This window comes from Sminthopsis crassicaudata, chromosome 1 (genome assembly GCF_048593235.1).
Source record: "Sminthopsis crassicaudata isolate SCR6 chromosome 1, ASM4859323v1, whole genome shotgun sequence".
Taxonomy (NCBI): domain Eukaryota; kingdom Metazoa; phylum Chordata; class Mammalia; order Dasyuromorphia; family Dasyuridae; genus Sminthopsis; species Sminthopsis crassicaudata.
Window position 1 is genome coordinate 591,757,103 of NC_133617.1, and position 26,197 is coordinate 591,783,299.

The 26,197-nt window shown below is 33.9% G+C and overlaps 1 protein-coding gene across 1 annotated transcript; it reads right to left on the bottom strand.

Annotated features, from left to right (window-relative positions):
- Positions 1 to 1,553: 1,553 nt before the first annotated feature.
- Positions 1,554 to 25,770, bottom strand: SHISAL2B (shisa like 2B). Its single transcript, XM_074288309.1, has 3 exons — positions 25,043 to 25,770; positions 18,344 to 18,495; positions 1,554 to 2,015 (listed from the first exon to the last, which is right to left on the bottom strand). The coding sequence occupies exons 1-3, from the start codon at positions 25,237 to 25,239 to the stop codon at positions 1,867 to 1,869; spliced, it is 498 nt and encodes a 165-aa protein (XP_074144410.1). The 5' UTR covers positions 25,240 to 25,770; the 3' UTR covers positions 1,554 to 1,866.
- Between the last annotated feature and the right edge of the window lie 427 nt (positions 25,771 to 26,197).

The window sequence follows — 26,197 nt, forward strand, 5'->3', positions numbered from 1 at the left end:
CTTACTTGTCTTCTCATTTTTTATCTTTTTTCTTCTTTCTAAGACTTTTATTACTAAATAAAGTAGTAAAAAAATTAAAAACCATATGACTTAAGCAGATTAAAGCAACAAAATATTGAGTATTTATCAAGGTTATGTGAAAAATTGGAATTACACAGTTCTGCTTTATTTGACATGGAATCTTTTCCACATCAGCATTCAAAATGACATTTGTTGTTCAAGATCCTAGATCTTTAAGCTTTGTTTCAATAATTTATATAATAACAATATATTATTATGGTACATAATTATGTTATAATATGTTTATAATATAAAACCATACTAACCTTTTCCTCAACTCAAATATTCATCAGAGGTAATTTCTGAATGTAACTGTTAAAATAACCAATTTTTTGTATTGTTAATCTAAAAGCTTAAAAATCAATTCACAATAAATCCACAATATAACTGCCATAAATTTTCACACTTCACAAAAATGCATAACAAATTCTTAGCACTATACATTCACACAAAATGTCATTCTTTTAGTGGAAATTTTTCAACTTTCAGATTTTGATGCAATATTAAAAAGCAATTGAAAAGAAATTTTAAACAAACAAATTTTAACTATTTCTTTGAACCTGACATGTAATTCAGTACATTTATTTTACAATAACTTTAACTCATGAGTTGTATTGCATTAATGGTTTAGAAGATTTGCTCATATTTTCTTACTAGGAATTTTGGCAAAGTCTGATAAATGATGCCCACCTCTCTGGGTTTTGCCTATGCAGGGTAATGAATCTTTTCTGAGTCTTGGCAAAAGGGTCAAAATAAATGTCTATCTCACTTAAGAGAATAAATATGCTTAAATAAAATTTGATATAAATTGAATCCTATTACTCCATTTATTTCCATTATAAATTTATAGCTGAACATACTGAGATCACAATTCAGAAACAAATCTTTGAAATCACACAGTTAAGGAAAAATAGATGACTTTATGCTGATACTTTAACAACTTTACTAATAATATTCTAAATATTAACTAACATATTGTAATAAAGGCAAATCACAAAACAGAAATACTGTACTAGCTTAGATCCTACTGCTTATAGAATAGGATTACAGGAGCCTTTGATGAGAACAAATTGGGATCAGAGAGCCAGCCCAGGAGAATAATTCAAAAGCTGATTAAAGTGACTTGGCCAAAGCCACATAGATCATAAGCATCAAAGATGGGGAATCCAGCTCCTCTGACTCCAAAACTAGTCCTCTCTACACTGAATAAAATGAAACCTGTTACTTACCACAGAGGCCCTTGTAATCAAATCAAGGAAACAGAACTGCACATGAACTGGCATTAATATATATGGACCTTCTTTATTATAATGGGGAAATTTAGAAAAAAGTTTAATAAACAGAGGTTGCTCTGAGAATCTTCAAGAGACTTGAAACAGGAAATAAAGTTCGTTTGTTATCTCACCTCGTGTGTAATTATAAACAAAATACCATTTCTTATTAAAAGAGGTTCTAATATTATTCAACTGAATTTTCAAACACTTATGGTGAAAACCTTATGCCTTCTTCATATGTGGCAATTTAATTATTTCTATCAAAGTACTTCATTAACCTAATTCCCTGTTATAGAGTAGCCACATCTTTGAGCAAGGCATTTGGGTCATGAGAATTTTAGTTACTCAAGAAACAACTACATTATTTGGGAAATATGATGGAGGGATTGTGGAGGGATGCAGGAGGTGGGCGTGTAAGAAACAGAGAGGGAGGAAATTTTATGTCACTGTTGTCTTGCTGAAAAATTACATCTGAAATTGCAAAGATATCTAAAATATATACTGTTTTCACTCTTATCCTTTCACCAAATACCTAAAATGCAGTATTTTTAGCAAATGAGCAATGTTGATTTGTCATATCCATCTTTTCTTGAATGATTTCATCTGCATCACATGATGTTTCATTTGTTGAATTTGAAACTGCACTTGAATTAGTAGCTTTGGCTTTTCTACTTGAGTTACCTGTAAAATATGCAAAACACAATTAAATAACCATAGGAAATTATTATATAAAGTTAGCTTTTTAAATTTTTGCTAAATTTGAATGATAGAATTATTTTTCTCAAAGGAGCAACATTTTATAAAGTAAAAGCATGATACTAGAAATCACTGCCTATGCTGTGAATGTGATATAATTGATTCTGAGAGTAAAAAAAAAAATCTGGTGAAAGTGAAAAGAGATAGTGGCACAGTGAACAGAATGCTGGGCATGGAATTGGGAAGCTTTAGGATTCAACTGCTGCTTCACACTAACTGTGTGACTCTGAGTAAATCATTTAACCACTGTCTGCCTCAGTTTCCTTAACTATAAAGTGGGAGATAATAATAGTATTTACCTCCCAAGTAGATCAAATGAGATATTTGTAAAATACTAAGAACAATCTTTGGTACATAATAAATGCCCAATAAATGCTTGTTTTTTCTCTCTCTCCTCTACTAACATACAACAGCAACACAAACTTCATTTTCTTTCATACTTTGTCTCCATAATTCTATGATAGAAACATTCTTGATTAGAAGGTATTAATAAATCACATTTCTATGGCACTTTAATTCGCAAAACAAACCTATTTGGAAAACAACATAAGTACTATTATCCTCATTTTACAGATGAAGTAATAGACTTAGGGAGATTTTAAGTGGTTTACTTAAAGTTACACAGCTAGCACAAACCTAGACTTTATTTTAAGTAATATACACTTTCTACTATGCCAATCTACTTCTGAATTCACAATTCCAAGGTCTTATTGATATCCAACATTTTTTGTAAGGCTATGTCTCCACTGGGCGGAGGGGGGAGGGGAGGAGTTATATAGTGTAACCAGTTTATTCACCTTGATCAGGATAATAGTCAAGATGAGTGTGATTTATGAGGGCCAGCAAAAGGGCATTGGTTGCACTATACTCCATAATTCCTAGAATTTACTGCTCATGAATATCTTATGGTCCAATTGCTTCATTTTATAGATAAAATTGAGACCTAGAAAGAGGAAATGACTTAGTCAGTAGAACAGTTAATGTCATAACCAACATTTTAGCTCATCCTGTATTCTTTCCTTCCTACATGTGTCCTTCAGTCATTATATATAAACAATCTGAGACTATAAGCCAATGTAAGCAGAATAATGATAACAGCTAACATTTATATGTGGTTTTCTATGAGTTGATTATCATTACTTAATGATTATTATAATTATATCAATATAGTTAATGATGCTAATCACTTCATAATTATTGTTTCATTTGATCTGCACAGCTGTTGGAGGTAGCTCCTTTATTATCCTCCTTTTGTGAATGTGGAAAATGAGGCAGAAGTTAAGAGATTTGTCCAGAATCCTACAGTTAATAAATTCCTGGATCCAAATTTGAACTCATTCAAATAATAAATAATTTTTTTGCAAATCTCGTTGGCATTTTCCTTAGCCAGATGTCTGGTCATTATTTCTGTAGCTGCATTTTCTCTAATAGTTCTTTTGACAGCAGTTTGCAAACGTCTCACAAAATCCGCAAAAGGTTCATTGGGACCTTGCTCTATTTTAGTGAAAGCCTATTCTGTCTATTGTGCAACAAAACTGGATTAGAAGTGGAGGACTTAGAATGTAAATATTCACTTATTAGAAGTTGGGTCTGGAACTATTCATTTTAACAAATATACTTGATAGTTGCCCCTTTACTAATATGAAAAAGTTTCCAAGTATAAAGTCAGTGATCTAGAAGGAAGAATTCTAGTCCATCCACTACTTTTCTTGTGAACTTTTCCAATGGTGCTAACAAATTACTGTCATCTTATGCCTTTAACATCTTGTTTGCCCCTAAAATCCTATCATACCTCATTATCATACTGCATTTTCTATTACAGAATTATACACTGCAGCAAATTTTACCAAACTGGAAAGGTATTGATCAGACCTTGGAATAGAATATGTCATTTGAGGACTAGTCAAACTCAGTTTGGAGAGACTCATCTCCAGCAAGCTACCTTCCAGGCAATGAACTGGAGAATGGAGGAGAGATAGAAAAAAGTAAATCCCAAAGTAGAATTTTATTTGGCAAGGCAGAATATATCTATTTGCCTGACAAATGGCTTTTTGTCCACTCAGCCTGGATAACTGTGAAAGACAGTCAGTTTCATTCATTTTACTATCATATATAATGAGGAATGGCTAGCAAAAAATTTGGGCATACTGGAAAAAATTTTTATTCTTATTAGAAAAATGGGATGAATATACATTGGTATTAAATTAGAATTTATATGTTAAATATTTTAGTTCCTGAGACATGCACCATAGGCAGTGTCTTAAAGTAAGAGTATTAGACTTGAAATCAGAAGAACCGAGTTCAAATCCTATTTCTTCCACTTATGTAATATTTTGCAAGTTGTTTATCTTCTTGGTGCTTCAGCCTCTTCATTTGTAAGAATGAAGATGTTGGACTAAATGAGCTCTATTGTCCCTTTTAGTTCTGAATATAATATGATCCTATTTGTTGTTCAGTAATTTCAGTGATGTCTGACTCATGACCCATTTGGAGTTTTCTTGGCAAAGATACTGCAGTAGTTTGCCATTTCCTTTTCCAGTTCATTTTACAGCTGAGGAAACTGAGGCAAACAGGGTTAAGTGACTTGTCCGGAATCACAGAGATCTGAAGCTGGATTTATATTCATGAAGATGAGTTTTCTTGATTTCAATCCCAGCATTCTGTTCACTGAGCCATCTAGCTGTTTATACAGGAGTTTAGTAGGTGTGTGTGGTTTTTTTTTAATTTTAATATGATTAAGAGAGGCTTGGAAGAGTGTATTCTCCATCCTGAAATCAGAATCTTACCTTAAACAAGAGTTAAAAGTCATGTTGAGGAAATGAACAAACAACCGGAATAAATTTTGATCATAGAAAGTTGCTCTGGTGACAAAAGATCAAAACACACATTCAAAAAAGAGAACAAAGTTAAAGCTCTTACATCCAAAACCTCCAAGAGAAATAGGAATTGGTCTCAAACTATGGGAAGAGCTCAAAAAAAAACAAAAACAAAAACAAAAACAAAAACAAAAAACAACAACAACAACAACAACAACAAATAACCCAAAAACAAAAGCACTAGAAAAAAATTCCCAATTAAACACCCTAATAGAAGTCCTAAAAATCAAAGGAAAGAATAAAAATTGAAATTAAGAAAATTATTGAACCAATAAATAACTCTAACTTCTGGCTTTATGGGAAAAATCAATAAAATAGAAAAGTACTGGTTAATTTTTTTTTAAATAATGAAAAATGAAAGTACCCATATCAAAAATGAAAAGGGTGGATTCACCACCAAAAAAAGAGGAAATTAAAGCAACTATTAGGATGTATTTTGCCCAATTATAATTATTATATATATGCATATGTATATATGTATAATATATTATACATTATATATATAATAATTATAATAGTTTTTTTTTACCACTAAGCCCTCCTACCCCCCCTTACTAAATTTTATTGCTTCCATCAAACCCCAAAACCAGATGATAGGCCTTTAGTATGCTATGAATATACCGCGGAGATATACAGCAATACATCTGATAATCTAAGTAAAGTGGATCAATAGTTACAAAAATATAAATTGTACAGATTAAATAAGAGGAAATAGAATACTTATAAAATCTTTTTGGGAAAAAAATTGGACAAATCATCCATGAGTACTCTAAACAAACTTCTCAGGACGGTGAATTCACAAACATTCTACCAAGCATTTAAAGACAATTAATCTCAATACCATATAAACTATTTGGAAAAAATAGGCAAAAGACTCCTATCAACTTCCTTTTATGACACAAATATGATGCTGATACCTAAATCAGGAAGAGCAAAAACAAGAAAAGCTACAGACTAATTTCTCTAATGAATATTGATGCAAAAATTTAAATAAAGTATTAACAAGGAGATTACAGCAATATATCACAAAGATCATACATGGAAAGCAGAGCTGGTTCAATATTAGAAAAACTATCAACATAATGACCCTATCAATAACAAAAACAACAAAAATTACATGATTACCTTAATAAATATGGAAAAGTCTTTTTTTTTTTTTTTTTTACAAAATTCACCACATTTCTATTAAACAGTACAAAGCATAGGATTAAATGGAATGTTCCTTAAAACAATAAATAGTATTCAAAACCATTAGGAAGCATTATTTGTAATGGATATAAACTAGAAGTCTTCTCAATAAGCTCAGTAGTAAAGCAAAATTCTCATTATCACTACTATTATTCAATATTGTTATAGAATTATGGTAATAAGAAAAGAATAAGAAATTGACAGAATTAGAAGAGTCAGCAGGGAAACAAAACTATCACTTTGCAAGTAATGTAATGGTATATTTAGAGAATCAATTAAAATTACTTTAAATAATAAGAACTTTAGTAGTTGCAGGATACAAAATAAGCCCACATAAATCAACAACATTTCTATATATTACTAATAAAGTCCAACAAAAAGATATTAAAAAGAGAAGTTCCATTTAGTATAATTGTCAACAATAGAAAAGACTTGGGAGTCTACCTACCAAGACAAATAAATGCAATACATGAACATAGTTGCAAAACACTTTTCCACAAAGTCACAACTAAACAATTGGAGATTAGTAATTGCTCATGAGTTGGGTGAGCCAATACTTAGAAAGTCACAATTCTGCCCAAATTAATTTACTTATTCAGGGCCATACCAAACTACCAAAACAATTTTATTGAGCTATAAAAAAATTAACAAAAATTATCTGGAAGAACAAAAGATCAAGAATATGAAGAAAATCAGTTTTAAGGAGGAGGAGACAAGGGAAATGTGAAGGAAAGTGACTTAGCACTATCAGATCTCAAACTGTATAACAAAGAGGTGGTTATCAAAATAATCTGATACTGGCTAAAAAAATAGAGTGTGGATGAGTGGAATAGATCAGATACACAATACAGAGTAATATATAACCATAGTAATCTGCTGTTTGACAACCTAAGATATATGATTTGGAGACAAGAAATCATTAACTGTCAAAATTGCCAAGAAAACTGGAAGGTAGTTTGGTAGAGATAAGATATCTTATCTTATACTCATTCCAAGATATGGTTAAAATGGGTATCTGATTTATATGTAAAAGATGATTTTATAAGAAAGTTAAGGGAGTATGGAATATTTTACACATCACGTTTTTAGATAAGAGAAAAAATTATGGCCAAACAGGAGATAGCATTACAAATTGTAAATGGATAATAATTTTAATTACATTAAGTTCAAAACTATTTCCACAAATAAAATTGCCAAGATTAGAAAATAGACAAGTAGAAAAATTTTATTTTTATGTGTCTCTGACAAATGCCTCATATCTTAAATAGTTACTTTCCAATTAATAAATGGTCAAAGAATATGCACAACAGTTTTTAGAAGAATAATCAAAGCTATTCTCAGCTATACAATGATGCAAGACAATCCTTCACAAAGAAAAGGGAGGGGAAGAGAGAATAGAATTTGTAACTCAAATAAACAAAATGTTAAAAATTTTATTTACATGTAATTGAGAAAAAATAAAAATTAAATGAGAGATAAAAATAAATGATGACAAAATATATAGCTTAGCAAAAAAAAAACTCATTCAATGAGAAATATGGAAGGATTACAAACAAGATAAGTAGAGAATCTGTAAAAGACATTTTAATAAACTATTTTCTCTATCAAGGAGAGTAAAACCACTATACTTGAACTCACACATTGCAGTTGTTAAAGAGTAGGCAAAAATGGTACTGTAGAGAAAACAGAAAGGAAAAACAGCTAAACTGGATCAAGAACATGTTGGAATTGGAATTGGGAAGGCATTGAGGAACTGATAGACAAAGCTATCCAAAAGAAAGGAAAATACCAAAAGGATATATAAAGTAAAAGGAGACCAAAACAGTTAACAACCTATAGTCTGAGTCAAGTTTACTTTTTATTTTTTTGTGCTTTCCTAGTTTGTTTTCCAACTTTATACTGATATTTAACACGAACCTTTTTCTCTGGCTATTTTGACAAAGAAGGGGAAATTGCTTTCTGAGCTAATTTGAGAGGAATTAGTTACATTTAGCCACAGTAGCATGATTATACCATCCCTTGAGATTCTTCCAGTCTCTAGATTCTTGGTGCAATGCATTTTTCCTTCTGCATGCCCCGGGTATTATGCCTTATTGCTATAATTCCCTGCCTCTCTCCACCTGCAATGAATTCCATTTGTTATCATAAAAGGGGCTCATAAACTAAAATCTACAATCCTACTACTCTGTGAAGTTATATCATTCTTCTTACATCTAGAACAAAGCATTTTCTACTTTAGTAGTCTTATTCATTCCTACATATTCAACTGCTACCCTTATGTAAGTAACTCCCCAATCAATCTCCAGCTTTGACTCTCTTCTAAGCTCTCACCCTGCCTCTCCAACTCTCTCAGTAATCTCTGCATGAATGTCCCAGATGTACCTCAGGAATAATATAGACAAACTAAAGTTTTTCTATAAAAACTTTTCACTTTACTATTTCAATGACACAACCATTTACATGGTCTTTTAAGTTTGTAACTTTGAGGTTATATCTTCCCTCTCCTTTACCTTAGTTACAAATTTAATTCATTTTATTTCCAGAAAAATCTCTTAAGTCATGCGCCTCCTATTCCTATTGCTACCATTATCATCATCTGGACTATATTGCATTAGCTTTCTAATGGGCTTCTTTAACTGTATATATCTTTTCTACAATCTAACCTTTATACTGCTGTCAGAAATTTGCATTATGAATCAATCTTGTGACATCATGTCTCTTTGAAAATCTTTAGTGAAACCCTTTTGCCTACTGGGCAAAGTTTTTTGTGCTTGATATTAAAGGATCTAACAACTTAACTTTTTTGGCATTAGGTTAAATTACTGCTCTCTAGAGAAGACTTTGCTTGCTCCTTTCTGTTGCACTTATGGATTATATTAATCTATGTATGTCTTTCTTTTAAAATGTAGACATAGTGAAAACAGAGCATCTTCTCTAAATTCCATATTTCCTCCAGTGCCTACCATAGTGCCACGTTAATATCAGGCACTTAAAATATTTACTGGATTTAAATTTTAATTTGAAAGCTTTTCTAATACAAACAGTTAGTTCACTCTAAGTTTATTTTAGTAAGATCATTTTAAAAATATTTCTATATACAACTTTTCTTTCTTTCACACACTCTGACATTAAAATTCAGCACCAGCTGAAAGCCTGATGAAACAATGAGGAGATGTTTATGAAGATAATTGTGTTCTTACATGCTCTTCTTCTATATATTCAGTTATGGAATTAATTATTCAACAAATAATTATTAAGTGACTACTAAGGAACTGTATGTCTTTATGTAATTCATAAAATATAGGATATTAGATCTTAAAAGGGCCTTGGAGGTCAGCTAGTCCAAGTTTCCATTTAACAAACTAATTGAAGTCAACAGTTCATATAAGTAGAAAATGCTGGATTTGGACCCAAATCCTCTGACTCCAAATCCAGTGCCTTTTCTTCACAAAGAGTTATTGATAAGTACCTTACTCACTTTTAACAAACTATGTGATTTTTTTTTTTTACAGTGGTAGTTTCTAAACACAATGATATACAATTATTATAACCTGTGCCTTTCTAACAAAAGTAAAAATGGAAGAAAATTACTTAGAGACAAGATTGAAAGAACAATCAATTGCTCAGCAATGGCTCTTTGAGGGGGAGGATCTCCCCTGAAGCAGTTCTAAATCCTAAGATCATAACACAAAGACTCACTTTCAAGGCCATCATTAACAGTCTTCCATTATATACATCAAGAAGAATAAATATAGATGTATGTATGTGTGTATGTTTACACACATATATGCATGTGTGAGCATACATACACAAACACACACATGATGAACTAAATAAAAATCATCATCAAAAGAAATCTCATTAGACTGAACAATTCCAGAAAAAATCTTGATTGAGGAAGGAAATATCCAAGGTCCTGAAATTGGTTTCTCTCTGTGCATAAACCCTACTTTCCCTAAAGTTTTTTTTAATTTTTTATAATAAAGAATTTCAAAAATAATAATCAAGTATGGGAGGTTGCCTTTCTTTTTAGAAGAGATTGTTCTGTGGGAGAAAATATCAGCTGCTGAAACTTTTGTTTGTTTTTTTGGTATGATTACTTGATCTATTTAATATATTAGTTCAGAGGTTTTGACTATGCTTTTGACTTGCAAAGCATTCTGAAGCTGAAATTGTGCTTTTGCCCTTGTGCTCTCAAAAGACACAACTTTAGGTTTCTATTTCTTGCTAAGAATGTTTATTGATTGATAGTTGTCTACAGACATACCAGTCTCTAGTCATTGATTCAATTGAAACTTTCCAAGGAAACATCTTGCCCCAATAATATGTACTTATTCCAATGACACTATTCAATTAAAAAAAAACCAATATTTAATAAGCATTTACTATATGTACCATGAACTGCGCTCAGTGCTAAGGATACAAAGTAAAAGGAAACAAATAGTTCCTTCCCTCAGGAAACTTATATTAATGGGGGAGGCAATATATGCACTAATTCTGTCTTTATGTCACTCTTACATTTAGCTTACATCAAACAACAGGGTCAAAATCTAGTTGATAGTTTACTCCTTGAAGATAAAGATTGTGTCATGTGCAAATTTGTATTATACATACTGTCTAGGACAAGGTAGTATGTAACATATATTAAATAAATATTTACTTGCAAATTTATAAATAGTTTTTCAAAATGGAAGGGCAGGGAAGCTAAATGGTAGAGTAGATTGAGCACAGGCTCTGCAGTCTTTTAACCCCAAATACCTCCAAAATAAACCAAAAAAAGGAAGGTAATAGTTATCTATATAGGTACTATGTGTGCCTAATAATATAAGTCATAATGTGGTGACAAAGTAAGAAGAGATGAATCACCAAGTCACACAATTCTGTAGCTAGGTCTCAGAATCAAAATGAAATAGAACTTTGGGACAATTGCTTAGATAGTTGATTGTAGATAATGACACCAAGAAACAAATTACAAGGCTGGCTTGGAGTTATCTAGTTGGAAAAGGGCATTTCAACTATCCAAACATCTGATGTAGATCTTTCTTTGCCAAAAGTAAAGCATCTGACACAAATCTTGCCTTGTCTTACTAATAATTTCACTCTCCAAAAGATGGAGAAAGTGATAAATGAACTACTAATCTGAAGTCTATTTCTGAAGTAGAAATAATGAGACCATTAGACAAGGAGACATCTAGATATGGTCTGATACATGTCCTCAGTTTAAGAAAAATAGATTTCAGCATGCTCACCCAAAGAGTAATTAGGATCACATGGTATAGAGTTATAAAAAGAAAGATAGCCCCAAAAGGATGGGATACTTAGGTGACTCTGATGATAAACACACATGATTCTGATGAAGAAAAAAAAAATAGAGACCATAGTTTTTGAGAATTTGATGAAGCTATAGATATTATCTAATCCAACCTTCTTGTTTTATAGATGAGAAAACTAAGTATGCAGAGAAATCAAGTGACCTGCCTAATGTAAAATACCTAGTAAGTGATGTAGAACTATAATGATAGAAGGTATATCTTACAATCAGAAGTATGGTGTTAATATTTAACAAATAGATTTCCAGAAGAAGAAAAAAAACAAGACAGCTTAATATGCATTACTAACACTTTATCACTTTCATATGTCTATTTAATTCATAAACTATTACGTCTAATCCTGATTATGTAGTATTTATCAATTTCTCGAGTGTAAATATTAACAATGAAAATCTAGTAATCATTTTATGAGCTGGCTCCAATATACCACTGCATATAAAGAAATGCAACAGAAAGGAAAAACGACAAAAAACTGAATGCTAATTATAATAGCCAACTTAGTTCCAGAGAGGAGTAAGAAATGTATCTTCTTCCCTTATTTGTAATCAGAGATACTGGGGTATTTTGCTATTTTCTTCTCCAGCTCATTTTACAGATGAGGAAATTGAGGCACACAGGGCTAAGTGACTTGCCTATGGTTATGTAGCTAGTGTTTGTGATCAGATACAAACATTACGGTAAGTGAATGTGAGCTCAGGTCTTTCTGATTCTACTCTCCCAACCCCTACCCCAAGTGCTCTATGCACTGCACCACCTAGCTGCCAAGTATGAACTTAGAGTGTTGCAAATACTATCAGCTTTGGTTAAATGTTGAACATTTTTTCATTTCCTTTTTATTCTTTGCTTTAAGGGAAAGCTTTCAGGATAGGGAATTGTCTTCAGAAACGAAGGTGATATAAAAATTAAAGTTAGTTATAATTTGTTTTTAAAGGAGAAATTTAATACAAATAAATATGGACTTTTACATTTAGGGTCATGTATCCATTTGCACACATATAGGATGGGGATGGTGGTTTTGTAAAGGCAACAGTTTTTTTAGAAAAGGAGATAGGGTTTTTAGTGCACTGTAAGTACAAAATAAGACACAATAGGTGATAACAGCTAAAGAAACTAATGACTTCCTGGAATTCAGTAAGAGCAGCTTAATGATTTTAAAAGGTATTAAAAAAAAAAAAATACAGGAACAATGTCCAGAATGAGAGGCAATGATTCTACTGTGCCCTTCCCTAGTCAGATGACATCTGAATTATTATGTTCAGTAGACTCTATAAAGCCTGTTCGCTTCTCCCTTTGTTGAGTTCTTCCTGGGGCTTTAATTTTGTAAAAGGGCACATTCATTCATCTCCTGACCCTATTCTAGCTCCAGAACATCAAAACCATTCTCTCGAATGCTCCCATAACAAAACAGGATCAAAACAATACACAAATTAAACTGATAGACACTATCCTTTCTCCCAGTTTTTCAATTCCCTATTGTGTGTTATCTTTCCCCATCTGAATCTAAGCTCCTTGAGAGCAGGATTTGTGATTCTTTTTGCTTATGTTTGTATCCCCATTACATAGTGCCTGGTCCATGCTAGGAACTTAATAAATACTTCTTTCCTTCCTTCGGTTCTGGGCATTTTAGGGAAAACACTAAGAAATCGAAATATGTCAAGAGGAAAATGATCAGTATAGTGGAAAGCATGGAAACCAAGCTCTACAGGGACTCAAATGAAGCAAAAGGGGATATCTGGTCTGAAAAGAAGCCTCAAATATTTAAAGGGCTATTATGTGGAAGAAAGATTAGATTTATTCTGTTCATCCCCAGAGGCTCAAAGTAGGATGGATGAGAGAAAATTGTAGAGGCAAATTTTAGCTCAACATAAGAAATAATGTTTTTTAACAATAAATATGATCCAAAAGTGAAATGGATTTTCTTGGGTTGTAGTAAAGTCTTTTGTCATTGAAGAACAGCCTTTTTGAAAGATGTTATAAAATTAAATGACTTTCAAAAATATTTTTAATTTATGGAATAAAATAAGCACTTTCATACCATAGTATACTTTAAAAAATAAAATGACTTTTGAAATCCCTTCCAAGTCTAATATTCTGACTTTGGATGATTTTCATATTGTAAAGAATATATAAACTAGGAATAAGAGGGAATTAAAGGTGAAGATAGTGAGTAAATAGCAAGAGAGCACCCAATAATTCTAAATGAGTTTATATGCTATGTTGGATAAATTATGCCATAGAGAAATTATGCAGCCCTCTTAATGGCTAAAGACCTTATCACAGTGCTTGGGGCACAGTGTTTTGCCAGTGTTTAAGCAAAAATAGGTCACTGTCAGAGATGTTGTAGAAAAAATTTCAGGTAAGCTTGCCATCACACAGCTTAGAGCTGTGCTGTATTTCCTGCTGCTAGATAGTTAAGGCTAAGGACAATGGATCTCTTGAGTTCTAGAATTCTGAATTACAGTAGGAATAAAATCATTCAGATGTTTCCACTAAGTTTGGCACCAATATGGTGAGCCCTTGGGAGTAGCAGGCCACCAGACTTCTTAAGGTGGGGAAAAATGTTCTGTTCTAATCTGTCAGCAGCGAGGAAAGGCCAGGAGCAGCAAATGGAGTATATACTAGATTTCCTGAAACCTCCTCTTTCTCTAAGATTCTATGCCTTAGATTCTATGTGATTGAGAAAAAAAATTATGTTTATGGTCTGATTAATTGGCCTATTGCTTTATTTTGTCATGTAGAGCATCTCAGTCCATATTCTTGTCCTGACCCAGTTTGATGACTTTAACCAAATTCAGTCTAACAACAAGATGGTTCAATCTCATGATCTTAGATTCCTTTTATTCCCTCAATAATATTTCATTTTTCTAAATTCATGTGATGATAGTTTTGTACATTCATTTTTGTAAAATTTTGTGTTCAAATTTTTCTTCCTTCCTCCATTATTTCTCCCCTTCCCCGAGAGCAAGCAATCTGATAGAGTTTAAATATGTCCTTTAAACGTATTTCCATATTTGTCATGTTGTGCAAGAAAAATCAGTTCAAAAGTAAAAAAAAAAAAATCATAAGAAAGAAAAAACAAACAAAACCACGATGATGAAACTATTATGCTTCTATCCACATTCTATCTCCATAGAGCTCTCCCTCCCTCCCCCCTCCTCTCTCTCTTTCTCTCTCTCTCAATGTGAATGGTATTTTCCATCCCAAGTCTATTGGAATTGCCTTGAATCACCACCACGTTGTTGAGAAGAGCCAAGTCCATCATAGTTGATTATCACATAATCCATTATCACCATGTACAATGTTCTTCTGGTTCTTCTTACTTCAGTCAGCATCAGTTCATGTAGATTTTTCCATCAGCCTGCTCTTCATTTCTTATAGAACAATAATATTTATTACCTTCATATATCATATTTTATTCAGCTATTCTCCAGATGATAGGTATCTACTCAATTTCCAATTCCTTGCCACTACAAAAAGAGATGCCTACAAAAAGTGCCAAGCATTTTTTACATATTTGGGTCCTTTCCCCCTTTTTATTATCTCTTTGGGATAGACACTAGTGAGACTTCTGGATCAAAGGGTGTGCATAATTTTATAGCCCTTTGGGCATAGTTCCAAGAAGCTCTCCAGAATGGTTGGATCACTTCACAACTTCACCAACAATGTATTAATGTTCCAGTTTTCCCACATCCTCTCCAACATTTATTATTATCTTTTTCTGTCATCTTAGTTAATCTGAAAGGTGTGATGTGATACTTCAGAGTTGTCTTAATTTTTATCTCTCTAATAAATAGTGATTTAGAGCATTTTTCCATATGACTAGAAATGTAAGCCTTAAATTCAAAATAGTACATTAAGGAGATTTTGGTCTCATCCTGAGTCTATTGGCACAACTCCCATTAATTCTACCATAGTTCCTTGTTCAGCTGTTGCTGTAAAAATATAGTTAACTGCCAAAGAAATATAGAATGAAATAAGCAGTCTCTTCTATTTCCAGGGGAGACTGGAACTCTCAGAGCCTCCATTAAAGATACAGATTTTCCTCCACTGCCTTGGAACCCTGGAGTATCCAATAGGATACGTGCCACTTTGCTATGGAAATAGGAATCAAAGTATATTTGTGTGAATTATTAATGTATAGTACTACTATAAAGATAGCTGTGGTAAAGAACTTGGGGGAAGAGTGGGAAAATGAGCTTTTTTTCTTAAGAAAATCTCTCTCTGTCTCCATATCTTTGCACTGGCTCTCTTCCATACCTGGAATTTGCTCTCTCATTACCACTACCTCAAAGAGTTTATTTTCTTTTCCTTAAAAGGCAATATTTATATGTAAGATATCCAGTCCAGAGACTCCCCATCTTTAAAATAACACTAATCTAGTATAGTAGAAAGAGCAATGGCAGTAGAATTAAAGGGGCAACTACGTGACACAGTGGGTAGAGTATCAGCCTGCATCTAGAAGGACCTGAGCTTAAATCTAGACTCAGGAACTTACTAGTTATGTAATTGTGTTTTCTATTTGCCTCAATTTCCTCATTTGTAAAAAGAAAGCTGGAGAATTTTACCCTCTTGTGAGTAGGAATTGTTTTCTTCTTTATATTTGCATCACTTCTCTTACTACTGCCTAACACAATGCTTGGCACAAAGTAGGTGTTTTATTTATAAGTATTTATTGATTGATTGATTGATTTTGCCTGTCCAGAACAGCATCTGCTCTTTAAAGCATTAGACTTAAAAAGTTGGGGATGGGGAGGAGGAGGCAGTAAAATATTAAATGACTTTGCCTATAGGTTTAGGAAACAGTATGTGAAGCAAGCTCCTTTAGGTTCTCACTTCACCATGGCATTCTATCTCTTTTACTTTTAATATTTTGTCAAGGTTCAATACACAGCTGGATTCCAACCAGTGTGAATAATGAATCCTGTGAAGTGGTCACATTATTTGAATTTGTACTACATATTTCCAATGGGCTGGAACCAACCACCATATTTTACATAATTATAACTTCAAATAATATAAATTCAAATCCATGTAACCACTTTGGGGATTCATTGTTTGCAATGTCTTATTATTGGCAGGGTTTTCCTGCAAAGAGCATAATTAAGAAAAATGAGAAGCAAATATGCACCCACCATGTTTTATTTCAGTTTCATTTTTATTGTATGTTCCTCTCTCAAAATCTTACCCAGAACAATAGACAGCATATATATAATGGGAGCCAGGAGACCTGGACTATAATTTTTAGCCTTTGCCCCTAGTGTATTATGTTACCTTGGACAGGGCACCAATCCTTCCTAGGTTTTCTTATCTGTAAAATAGCATCATTGCTTTTGAAGCAAGAGGATCTTAGATCATAGGTATCATCTTTAAAATATCTCATAGCATTATATAAATAGCTTGTAAGCTAAAAGGACTTCAGAAGCTTTATTTATAAGTCCAATTTATTTATTTTACAGATGAGGAAATTGAGGACAAAAGAAACAAAAACAAAAAACAAACAAACAAACAAACAAAACTAAGTCATTTGCCCACAATCACACAGGTAGCAAATGTCAGAGACTGGATTTGAACCCAGGACTTTTAATTCTAATTTATTGTTTAATCATTTTCACTTATATCCAATTCTTCTTGGTACCTTTTGGGACTTTCTTGGTGAAGATACTGACGTGGTTTGCTATTTCCTTCACCAGCTCTTTTCATAGATGAGAAAACTGAGACAAACAGAAAACACAGTCCCAGAACTAGTAAGTTCCTGAGTCTAAATTTGAACTCAGGTGCTCCTGGACCCAGGCTGACTCTCTATCCACTGTGCACATAGCTGCCCCTCTGATTGTAATGACATTACTGTTTCCACTATACCAGATTGGTATTATTTTATAGATTAGGAGCCTGAGTCACATAGGTACAGAATAACAGAAGGATTTGGACTAAATGAGATTACTTTAGAATTTCAACATTATAGAGTTTTTACTTTGTAATATTATTTTGCTAGGGTTTAACCTTATAACCACCCCCTAGTGATTTTTGGAGACAATATATTTTTGGTGATCTTGGAGCTTTATACTTTTTTTGAGGGAAGAAAAGGAAATTTAGTGAAAGGATATTATTCTTTAAGGGATAAAAATGTAAACACTCATATTGTGGGCATGTACACAGTTTGCAACTGTAAAAAAATTTAAGATTGAGTTTTCACCCATGACTTATGGGAATATAAAACCATTACCTAGTCACATAACACACATATAACACACATGAATTTGCTCACAGGTAAATATATCTAATTATACATTTAATTAGTTTCAACCTCCACCTCGTATAAAGATCATAGCTTTCATGGTGGTTTTTTGTTTGTTGCTTGTTTGTTTTTTATCCTCCCAGTATTTTGTAGAGTCCATATACTCTTCACACAGCAAATACTTACAAAATGCTTATTTACTCTCTATTGACTTACCAAACATGTAAGATGACAACCACAAGTCTGAAAATTAAATATTCATGCCTGTGGTTGCTCTGTTTATTTGATTCTCTGACTTGGCCTGGAAAAAATCATTTTAAACTATCAGAAATGATAGGTTCTTTCACGGATGTATGTTCAGTGTCAGACACAAAGTGCTTTTATTGGAACAAAATTTTCCTTCTCCTAGGACCTCTCCTTAGTTCAGCATTGGCTCTTTAAGACAATTTCTCAAAGTTGTTCCAACATTAAAACTTCGTTCAATGTAGATTTACAAAGATAGGTAATGATTTGAAATTAAAAAGCTAACATCTTCATGTTAACGGTCTGGCTTGATACCAGTTTATTGCTTTTCTTATTTAGAGATAACATAAATGCATTGTCACAATAATGGGTAACTATTACCTTCTGAGGAAGGCTCCAGGTGCTGGAGTTTGAGTCCGGTGTCTAATCTCTGAGGTTTTGAATAAAGGAATAAATAGCAAAGGACACAGACGCTGATGACAAAGGCAAGTAAAACAAGAGCAGCAATTCCCAGTCCAATCAAAGCCCCTATGCTGGGAGAGAGGAGAAAACATAATATTATGTTATATTAACATATATAGGAACATAGTTTTCTCCCTAGGAGATAAACATAGGAGAATGCAAGTTCCCAGAAAGCAGGACCTGTTTTTCCTTATGTTCTTTGTATCCCTATTGCCTAACACAGTATTTGCATGTGCTTAACTGATTTCCATAATCCTGAAATTTCTATAATGCCTGGTCTAACGGACTTCATAAACATAAGTCCCCACGAATATATTCCCCACAGCCAATCATTTATTTCAAAAATCAAAAGAGGAAGACAAAAAAATTTAATTAAATTAAAAAGAAATCAGAAAAAGTATAGTTAAGGAAAGTTCCTGCCCTTACAACCCCACCCCAAGAGGTATGATTTAATTGGTGTGGAAGACTCTCAGAGAAGAATGTCCTTAAGCAGTACAGAATGGCACTGTTGAAAAAGTCCAAGATCTGCAATGGGAGAAATCTGAGTTCAGATTCTAGCTCTACTGCCTGCGTAACTGGGTAATTGGCTCAAAAAGTCACTTGCCAAGTCTCAGGCTCTTCATCTATAGAATGGGGGGAGGGTTTGGCTGAGTGCTCCCTGAGGTCTCTTGCAACTCTAGATTTATGGGTTTTTTTGTTTTCCTTAGAAAATAACCTGGTACCCTAAGAGTTTAAGAAACATACACAGATTCACAGTTAGTCTGTGTCAGAGATAGGATTTGAACACAGATCTCAAAGTTAGCACCTCTCTAGTGATTGTGCCAAGTTGTCACAGTGAAGCAAAATGAATAGGAAAATGTTTGCTTTTTGTAAAGATGAAGTGCTCCCTGATTACATGGAGGTAAATATTAACCTGAGGATTTCATTTTGGAGGTAAAATAAGCAAGATAATTCTAGGCATGTGGGGAAGAGAGCTTATTTGGAATCAAAGGATTTTTGTTAAAGTCCAGTTTTTCTGCTCACTACATGTGTGATCTCAGGCAAGTCATTTAGCCCAGGGCTTTGTAAAATTTTCCATTTACTTCCCCTTCTCATGTGAGAAATTTTTACATAACCACAGGGATATAGGCATATAAAACAGGTATACAAATCTAGCATTTACTGATAATAACTCATAATTTCATGATTTGAACTTTCAGTTGTGGGAATCACAGTTTAAGAAGCTTTAATTTAACCTCTATGATGTATATATATATATATATATATATATATATATATATATATATATATATATATATATACATATATATATATACATATATATATATACACATCAATGAGGAGGTTAAATTGATCATAGTCTCTAAGACCCATTTCAAGTCTAAATTTATGACCTTATGGTCTTAAAAAGCAAGACACTTATTCTACAAAGATAATTTCTAACTTTGGCCACACCAGACACTGAAAATGCTATTATTATGAAGGAAGAAGAGAAAGAAAAAAAGACCTGAATAAAGGAAAGAGGGAATTGAATTTATTTAGCCTAATCTCTCATGTCTAGTTTAGAAAGACATAATATGCCCCCTGGAATCAGGCCTAGAAGAATTTTCTCTCAAAAGATTACTCATGTCTAGAACTTTAAAAGTGTACACACACACACACACACACACACACACACACACACACATATATATACATATATAGTTTATTACTGTTTATAGTTTGTTGTTGCTGTTCAGTCATTTCAGTTCATGTTTGAATATTTGTGATCTCATTTAGGATTTTCTTAACAAAAATACTGGAGTAGTTTATCATTTCTTTTTCCAGCTCATTTTACAGATGAGGAAGCTTAGGCAAATAAAGTTAAGTGACAGGCCGTGGGTCACACAACTAATATTTATCTGAGGCTGGTTTTGAACTCAGGAAGATGAGTATTCCTGACTTTAGGCCAGGCACTCCATGAACTATAGTGCCACCTAGCTGCCCAATTTACTGCATACTAAATTATAATAACATAGTATAGTTAGCAAAGATGCCATGGTAGCAGATTTCAATCATCAGCCATTTGGAAAATAATACCTGCTTCAATAGGGAGAAAGAGTAATTCATTGGGAAGAGCACTGGCTCTGGAATATGGAAGACTTGAATTAAGATCTCACCTCTGGTTCTTTCCAGCTGTTTAACTTTGGTTAAGTCACTATCTCCCTGGATTCCTCATTTGTAAACTCAAATAATTGGACTAGATGGATTCTGAAGTCTCTTTCAGAGCTAGATCTATGGTCATGAACTTAGGTTTTTGTATTTTAAATTCTTTTATATTTTAAGAAAATTGAATTGGAAGAAAAAGAATAAGATTTTGAAGAGAAAAATGGACATACATTGGATGGCTTTCTTCTTTAAGTTCCTCTTGAGTAGGGATTGCTTCATTCACTGCATTTGGGACAGGTAGGTGGTAAAATGAATAGAGCATTAAGACTGGAATCAAGACCACCTGAATTCAAATCTGATCTCAGATGACTAGCTCTTGTGTGACCTTGGACAAGTTATTTAACCAGTTTGCCTCGGCTTCCTCACCTCTAAAATGGAGATGATAATAGCACTGACCTTTCAGGTTTGTTGTGAGTATCAAATCATATAATAACTTGTAAGGTACTTAGCACAGTGCATTGCACATAGTATGTACTATATAGATATTAGCTCTTATTGTTATAATCCCTAGCATCTAGGTCTGTGCCTGATATATGGTAAGTACTTAATAAATGTTTACTGACTGACTGATTACTTGATCCATCACTAAGCATATTCCCGATGATTGGCTGGTGACTGATCCTAAAGTAGCAACTTTGCACTAAAAATGAATAATAAAATGCCCCACAATTTTCTTATTATGGCTGTGTTCAGCTGCTGGATCCTAGTAGACCATAGGAGTATTTGTTGCTTTTCAGAAAGCCACTTGGCTCAGATTCCTTAGTCTATTATCCTTTATCTTAGATTTCAATCAGTTCTAGATCTGTGTGAGGAAGTGGATCATTTCATTTTCAGTGTAAATATTTTTTTTCCCTAAGAATGGTTCTTCAAGTCACAGTGTATTTAATACTACTCTTTTATTTGGAAGTATTTCTAGGCAGATATATCCTCCCAGAAGTTCTGCAATTAGATGTTATCTTCAAGGATCAAAAAGATCTGTGATCCTAGCTGGCAAGTTGCTTTGGATAGTGCCCAACCCAGAATACAAAGGCAATGAAATGATACCTGATGAATGCATAGTCCATGATCAGACAGACAAAATACTGAGAAAAGCGACTTAAAAATGAGAACTGGGTCATGAAAAAGTATTTTTTAAACTAATATAGTACCTTCAAAAAGTGCATTAGGCATTCTGGAGGAAGAATTATTTCTTTCTACATTTGATTATGAACTTTGCCTATCATAAAGATATCAAAACTATCCCATTTTTTCCTGATGCCACAATTTTTCTTCCTAACATTACCTTGTCATTATTTTGTTCAATGACAAGTATGAAGACATTATCTTTATGGGATTCTGATAAGCTATCAGGGCACTTAGATGGTGAATAAAGCACTAGGCTGGGAGTAAAGAACATTTGAGTTCAAATCTGAACTCAGATTTAGTTTACCCTGTTTACCCAACTTTCCTCATCTGTAAAATGAGCAGAAAAAGGAAATAGCAAACCACTCTAGTATTTCCACCAAGAAAACCCCAAATGGGCTTACAAAGAATCAGACATGACTGAAACAACTAAACATCAATGATGGGCTACCAAGAGGGACCATATAGTTTTCCTAAGATATTCAATTTAACAGGCCAGGCACAGGAGATAATAAGAACAAAGAATGAAATAATCCCTATTTGCAGTGAGCTTGCACTCTTATTGGAGAAATAACAAACACATGTAAAAATCTATACATCATAAACATAAAGTGAATAAATGAAAATATATACAAAGTAGCTAAATAAAAAGATAGTTTGGCAAAGAGGACACAAATATTAGAAGGGGCAAAGGAGGTTTTATGTGGAAGAAGGTGCATGATCTGCATCTTAGAGAAAGAATATATTTAAGGGACTGGGGACAGGCCATGAAAGGCAAGAGGATAGGAGATAAGGGTAAATAATATAGCATGCTGAGTCCCATTTCCCTTTTTCTTATTATGAAGAAGGTTCTATCTGGAGTCATGCAAGGACAATCTGAGGTGAAGCCATTATTTATAGAACTTCAGTGAGCTAGCCTACCTCACATCTTCACTTGCCTAAAGGAAAGACAAGATCACTTGCCTAAAGGAAAGACAAGATCAAATCCACAAGGAACCTTATACCCCTTATTCCAGGGGTGGGGGGAAAAAATAAAACACAGAGAGATTGAGTGTTTTCTCCAGGATTATACAGGACAGCAGAGCCAAGAATTAAACCCAAGTTTTTTGACCCTGAATGCATTACTTCTTTCACTGAGCACTCCTGGAATAATTTCCCCAATTCTCACTTCGTAATGACATGACAACTCCAGGTTTACTAACTGTAATCTATAGACAGAACAATTTTTCATTTTCCTAAAGAAACCAAAGGTGTAAGAAAAATTCGGTGACAGATATTAGGGAGCTATCCATTTGCTTCCACATTTCATAATGAATCTTTTCTGTGTGTCACTTGGGAGCTTCTTGGAGACTCCAGTGGCCAAAATAAAAAAAAAAGTCTGTAACATTCAACATAGGGACAAGAAACTTTCTATATGAAACTTTGTCACCTTGACTCAGAGTCCTTATCACACTAGAACAGCCTAGTGAACCACTCATCTAAGTGGCATGTACTCTGGTGCCTGCTCTATCAGGCAAAGCACAACTGTTGTGAAGAAATCCATTTTATTTAAGCCTATATCATCATACTGTATGCCTTATTGACAAAAAAGCAGTACCTTGTGCATTTGAACTTAATCAGAGAATACTCCCTTCTTGAAATGATCAAAAATATTAAATATAAAATACTGTTTAATTATTGATAGAAACAACATTTATCTATTTACTATGGATTTGAGTGGTGCTGCCTTCTAAATCATGTAAGGTAGTTGAGATTGGAGGCTCACCCAGGTTGAGGCAGACAATCTAAGGATGTTTTTCTTTGCCACAAATCCATTTTCCCAACAAAATAAATTGTCATACATCACTAAATGTAAAAGCTCTTTAAAGAAGAAAAAAACATTTATAAATAAAAGTGATGATCATATTTCAATTGTACTTATTTCAAAGGGAAAGGGAAAGAAGCAAAATTTTGCCTGAGGTGAGATTACTTGTTCATAATAAGTAAGGCACATTATGTAAGATCTAAAACAAAATTAGAAAATAGGGTGAAGTAGCACACATACTTTCTGCATACTATTATCCACTTTTTTATATTAATGAAGATGTCTAAAGGATTAAACAAAACAATAGGCCCCTCTGTGGATCAGGGAAGATATCAAAACAGATGAAAAAAAGGTAGAAAGGAGGGAAGGTTAGGAATGGAAGGAAGGGAGAAAGAGAGGGAAAGAAAGAAGGAAGAAAAGGAAAAGACAGAAAGGTAGAAAGAAGGAAAAAGGGAGGGAGAAAAGGCATAAAGAATGAGCAAAAGAAGGAAGATGAAAAAACAAAATTCTTTTAAAGAAGAGAAATAAAACAGCAAATCAGTTTGTAGCATTAATCAACAAATAACTTATTAGTGCCTCACTACCTTTTCCAGTTTTATATATCAATTGATTCTGCCCTATAATAAATATTATTCTGAATCCTGTGGGTGAAGAAAGTAATTTGAATTAAGAAGCCCATATTCAAGGGGCTTTCTCTTCCCCTCAGCTGGGCCTGATTCATTTTATCCCTACTTTCCATTGATTAGAAGCAAACCTGGAAAGGGGAGTCGCTACAAAAGATGCACACCCTGAATGTGGGGGAGCGAGCCCATTCTTGTACCGTGAATATTCTCAACTTTAAAAAGGCACAATGGCTCTCTATCAGAGCAAATACTCATCTCTTTCCTTTTTTCTACAATGCAGGATAAACTCAAAAAATGAACTCTCTACTTTGTCCAAGTCCCGGGATAATAAAGAAAGAAAATAATTCTTCCCTAGCTTGACAAGGGGATACTAAGAAGGAGCTAGTCTCTAAGCTTTATTAGGCAGCGGGAGGATGCAGATAGGGAAAGGACTGAGAAAGTGGAGAACGTGAGGAAGGGGAGGGGAAAGGAAGGGAAAAAGGAAGAAGATGAGTATGGGAATGGGATGGGGAGGGATAAAGATGGGGGCAAAGATTAGTGTACAAACAGAACAAAATGAAAATGGAACTAGGGATGCTGATGGGATGGGAATGATGACAGAGCTTGATTGTGAAACTGAGGATAGGATCTTTTGCTCTGAGACCCAACACTAAGATTTCCAAGGCTCTCTGGTGTGCACATTAAAGCAGTCTACTTCTTTCCGTTATCTTCCACAGGTGGCTGTGTCTCCAGGCTTTGGAGCTGGGAAAAGGAGCGGAGGGATGAATGCCTGAATGAAGGGTGCTGCAAATCGTGCTACAGTCGGATATCCCAGCCACTTCCAGCCCCTCTCTTCCCTCTCCCTCAGTCCCACATCCTCACCTGAGGCTCCACATGTAGCTGTACTTGTAGGGGAAGTAGCTGCCCGGCTCGCTGCAGCAGTACTTGAGGTCGGCAAAGCCGCAGCAATACATAAGAGTAGCCCCCTCTCCATGCCGGGGGCACTGGAAGGTCTCCACGAAGGTGTGGTTGAGGCTATAGTAGCCCGAGCAGACTTGGTTGGCCTCGATCATCTCCATTGCAGCAGGGACACCAAGGGGGATCCGGACACTGGGCTGTGTACCTTTAAAACCTGCGCCCAGCCCCACCTCAGTCTTTGCTCTTGCTCTCTTCCTCCCAATCCCTCCACCCCTCTGGATCCGAGATCGCCTCTTCTGTTTAGGGCTTTGGCAGTTTACGCGTCTGGTCTCCTTCCTGCCCCTACTGCTCCTTCTGCTGCCTCTCTCCACAAGGAGCTTAACTCTGGCATCTCTCTCTGACTCCTGGACCGTTTTTTGTTCTTGTTTTTTTGTTTGTTTGTTGTTTGTTTTGTTTGTTTTAATCTACTGGCCTCTATCCCTGTCACCATGACCCTCATCCTTGAAACTCTGTGTCTCTGTCTTGCAGTTTCTCTCCTCCCTGCTATGTCCTTCTCTTACCTATTTTATTCTCCAAAATGATTTTTTCCTTTTTAAAAATAAAAAGAGAGAGGATAAACGAAGGCACCAAAAAACAGAAATTGGAATTCTAGAAAAGATTTTGCAATCTAAACATATAGGACAAAGTTACTAATAAGAGTTTTAAACTGATGAAAATCTAAGAACAATAGAAAGCGTTGAAACTCTTTGTCTCTCTCTATTTAAGTCTTTCTCTTCCATTTCAAGAATCACTGAAATGTGTATATGTATGTGTGTGTTGGGGGAGAATCAATTAAAGGCTCTGGGGAGTCAAAGAGGAACTTAACTCAGGTAGATTTCCATTTATTTTTAGACACATGGTATTAAAAAAAAGTCAAGCAGTCCATTAAAATTAAGTACATAAGCAAACACTTCCTAAAATATGCTTTACTTCCATATTATGGAGAGACAATGAAGAAAGGAAAGGAGAGGAAGTAAGGAAAATGGGGAATGAGAATCAAAAATAATTGACATTCATATTATATATAACATTTGTATATAAAAGTTTAATATCATCATAATTATTAATATTCTATATCTA

Excerpts from the sequence above, each read along its gene's own strand:
- SHISAL2B (XM_074288309.1), bottom strand. The coding sequence starts at position 25,239 with ATGGAGATGATCGAGGCCAACCAAGTCTGCTCGGGCTACTATAGCCTC. Across the intron at positions 18,496-25,042 it reads AGCTACATGTGGAGCCTCAG|CATAGGGGCTTTGATTGGAC; the intron begins GTGAGGATGTGG and ends CCTCTCTCCCAG. Across the intron at positions 2,016-18,343 it reads CCTGGAGCCTTCCTCAGAAG|GTAACTCAAGTAGAAAAGCC; the intron begins GTAATAGTTACC and ends CATATTTTACAG.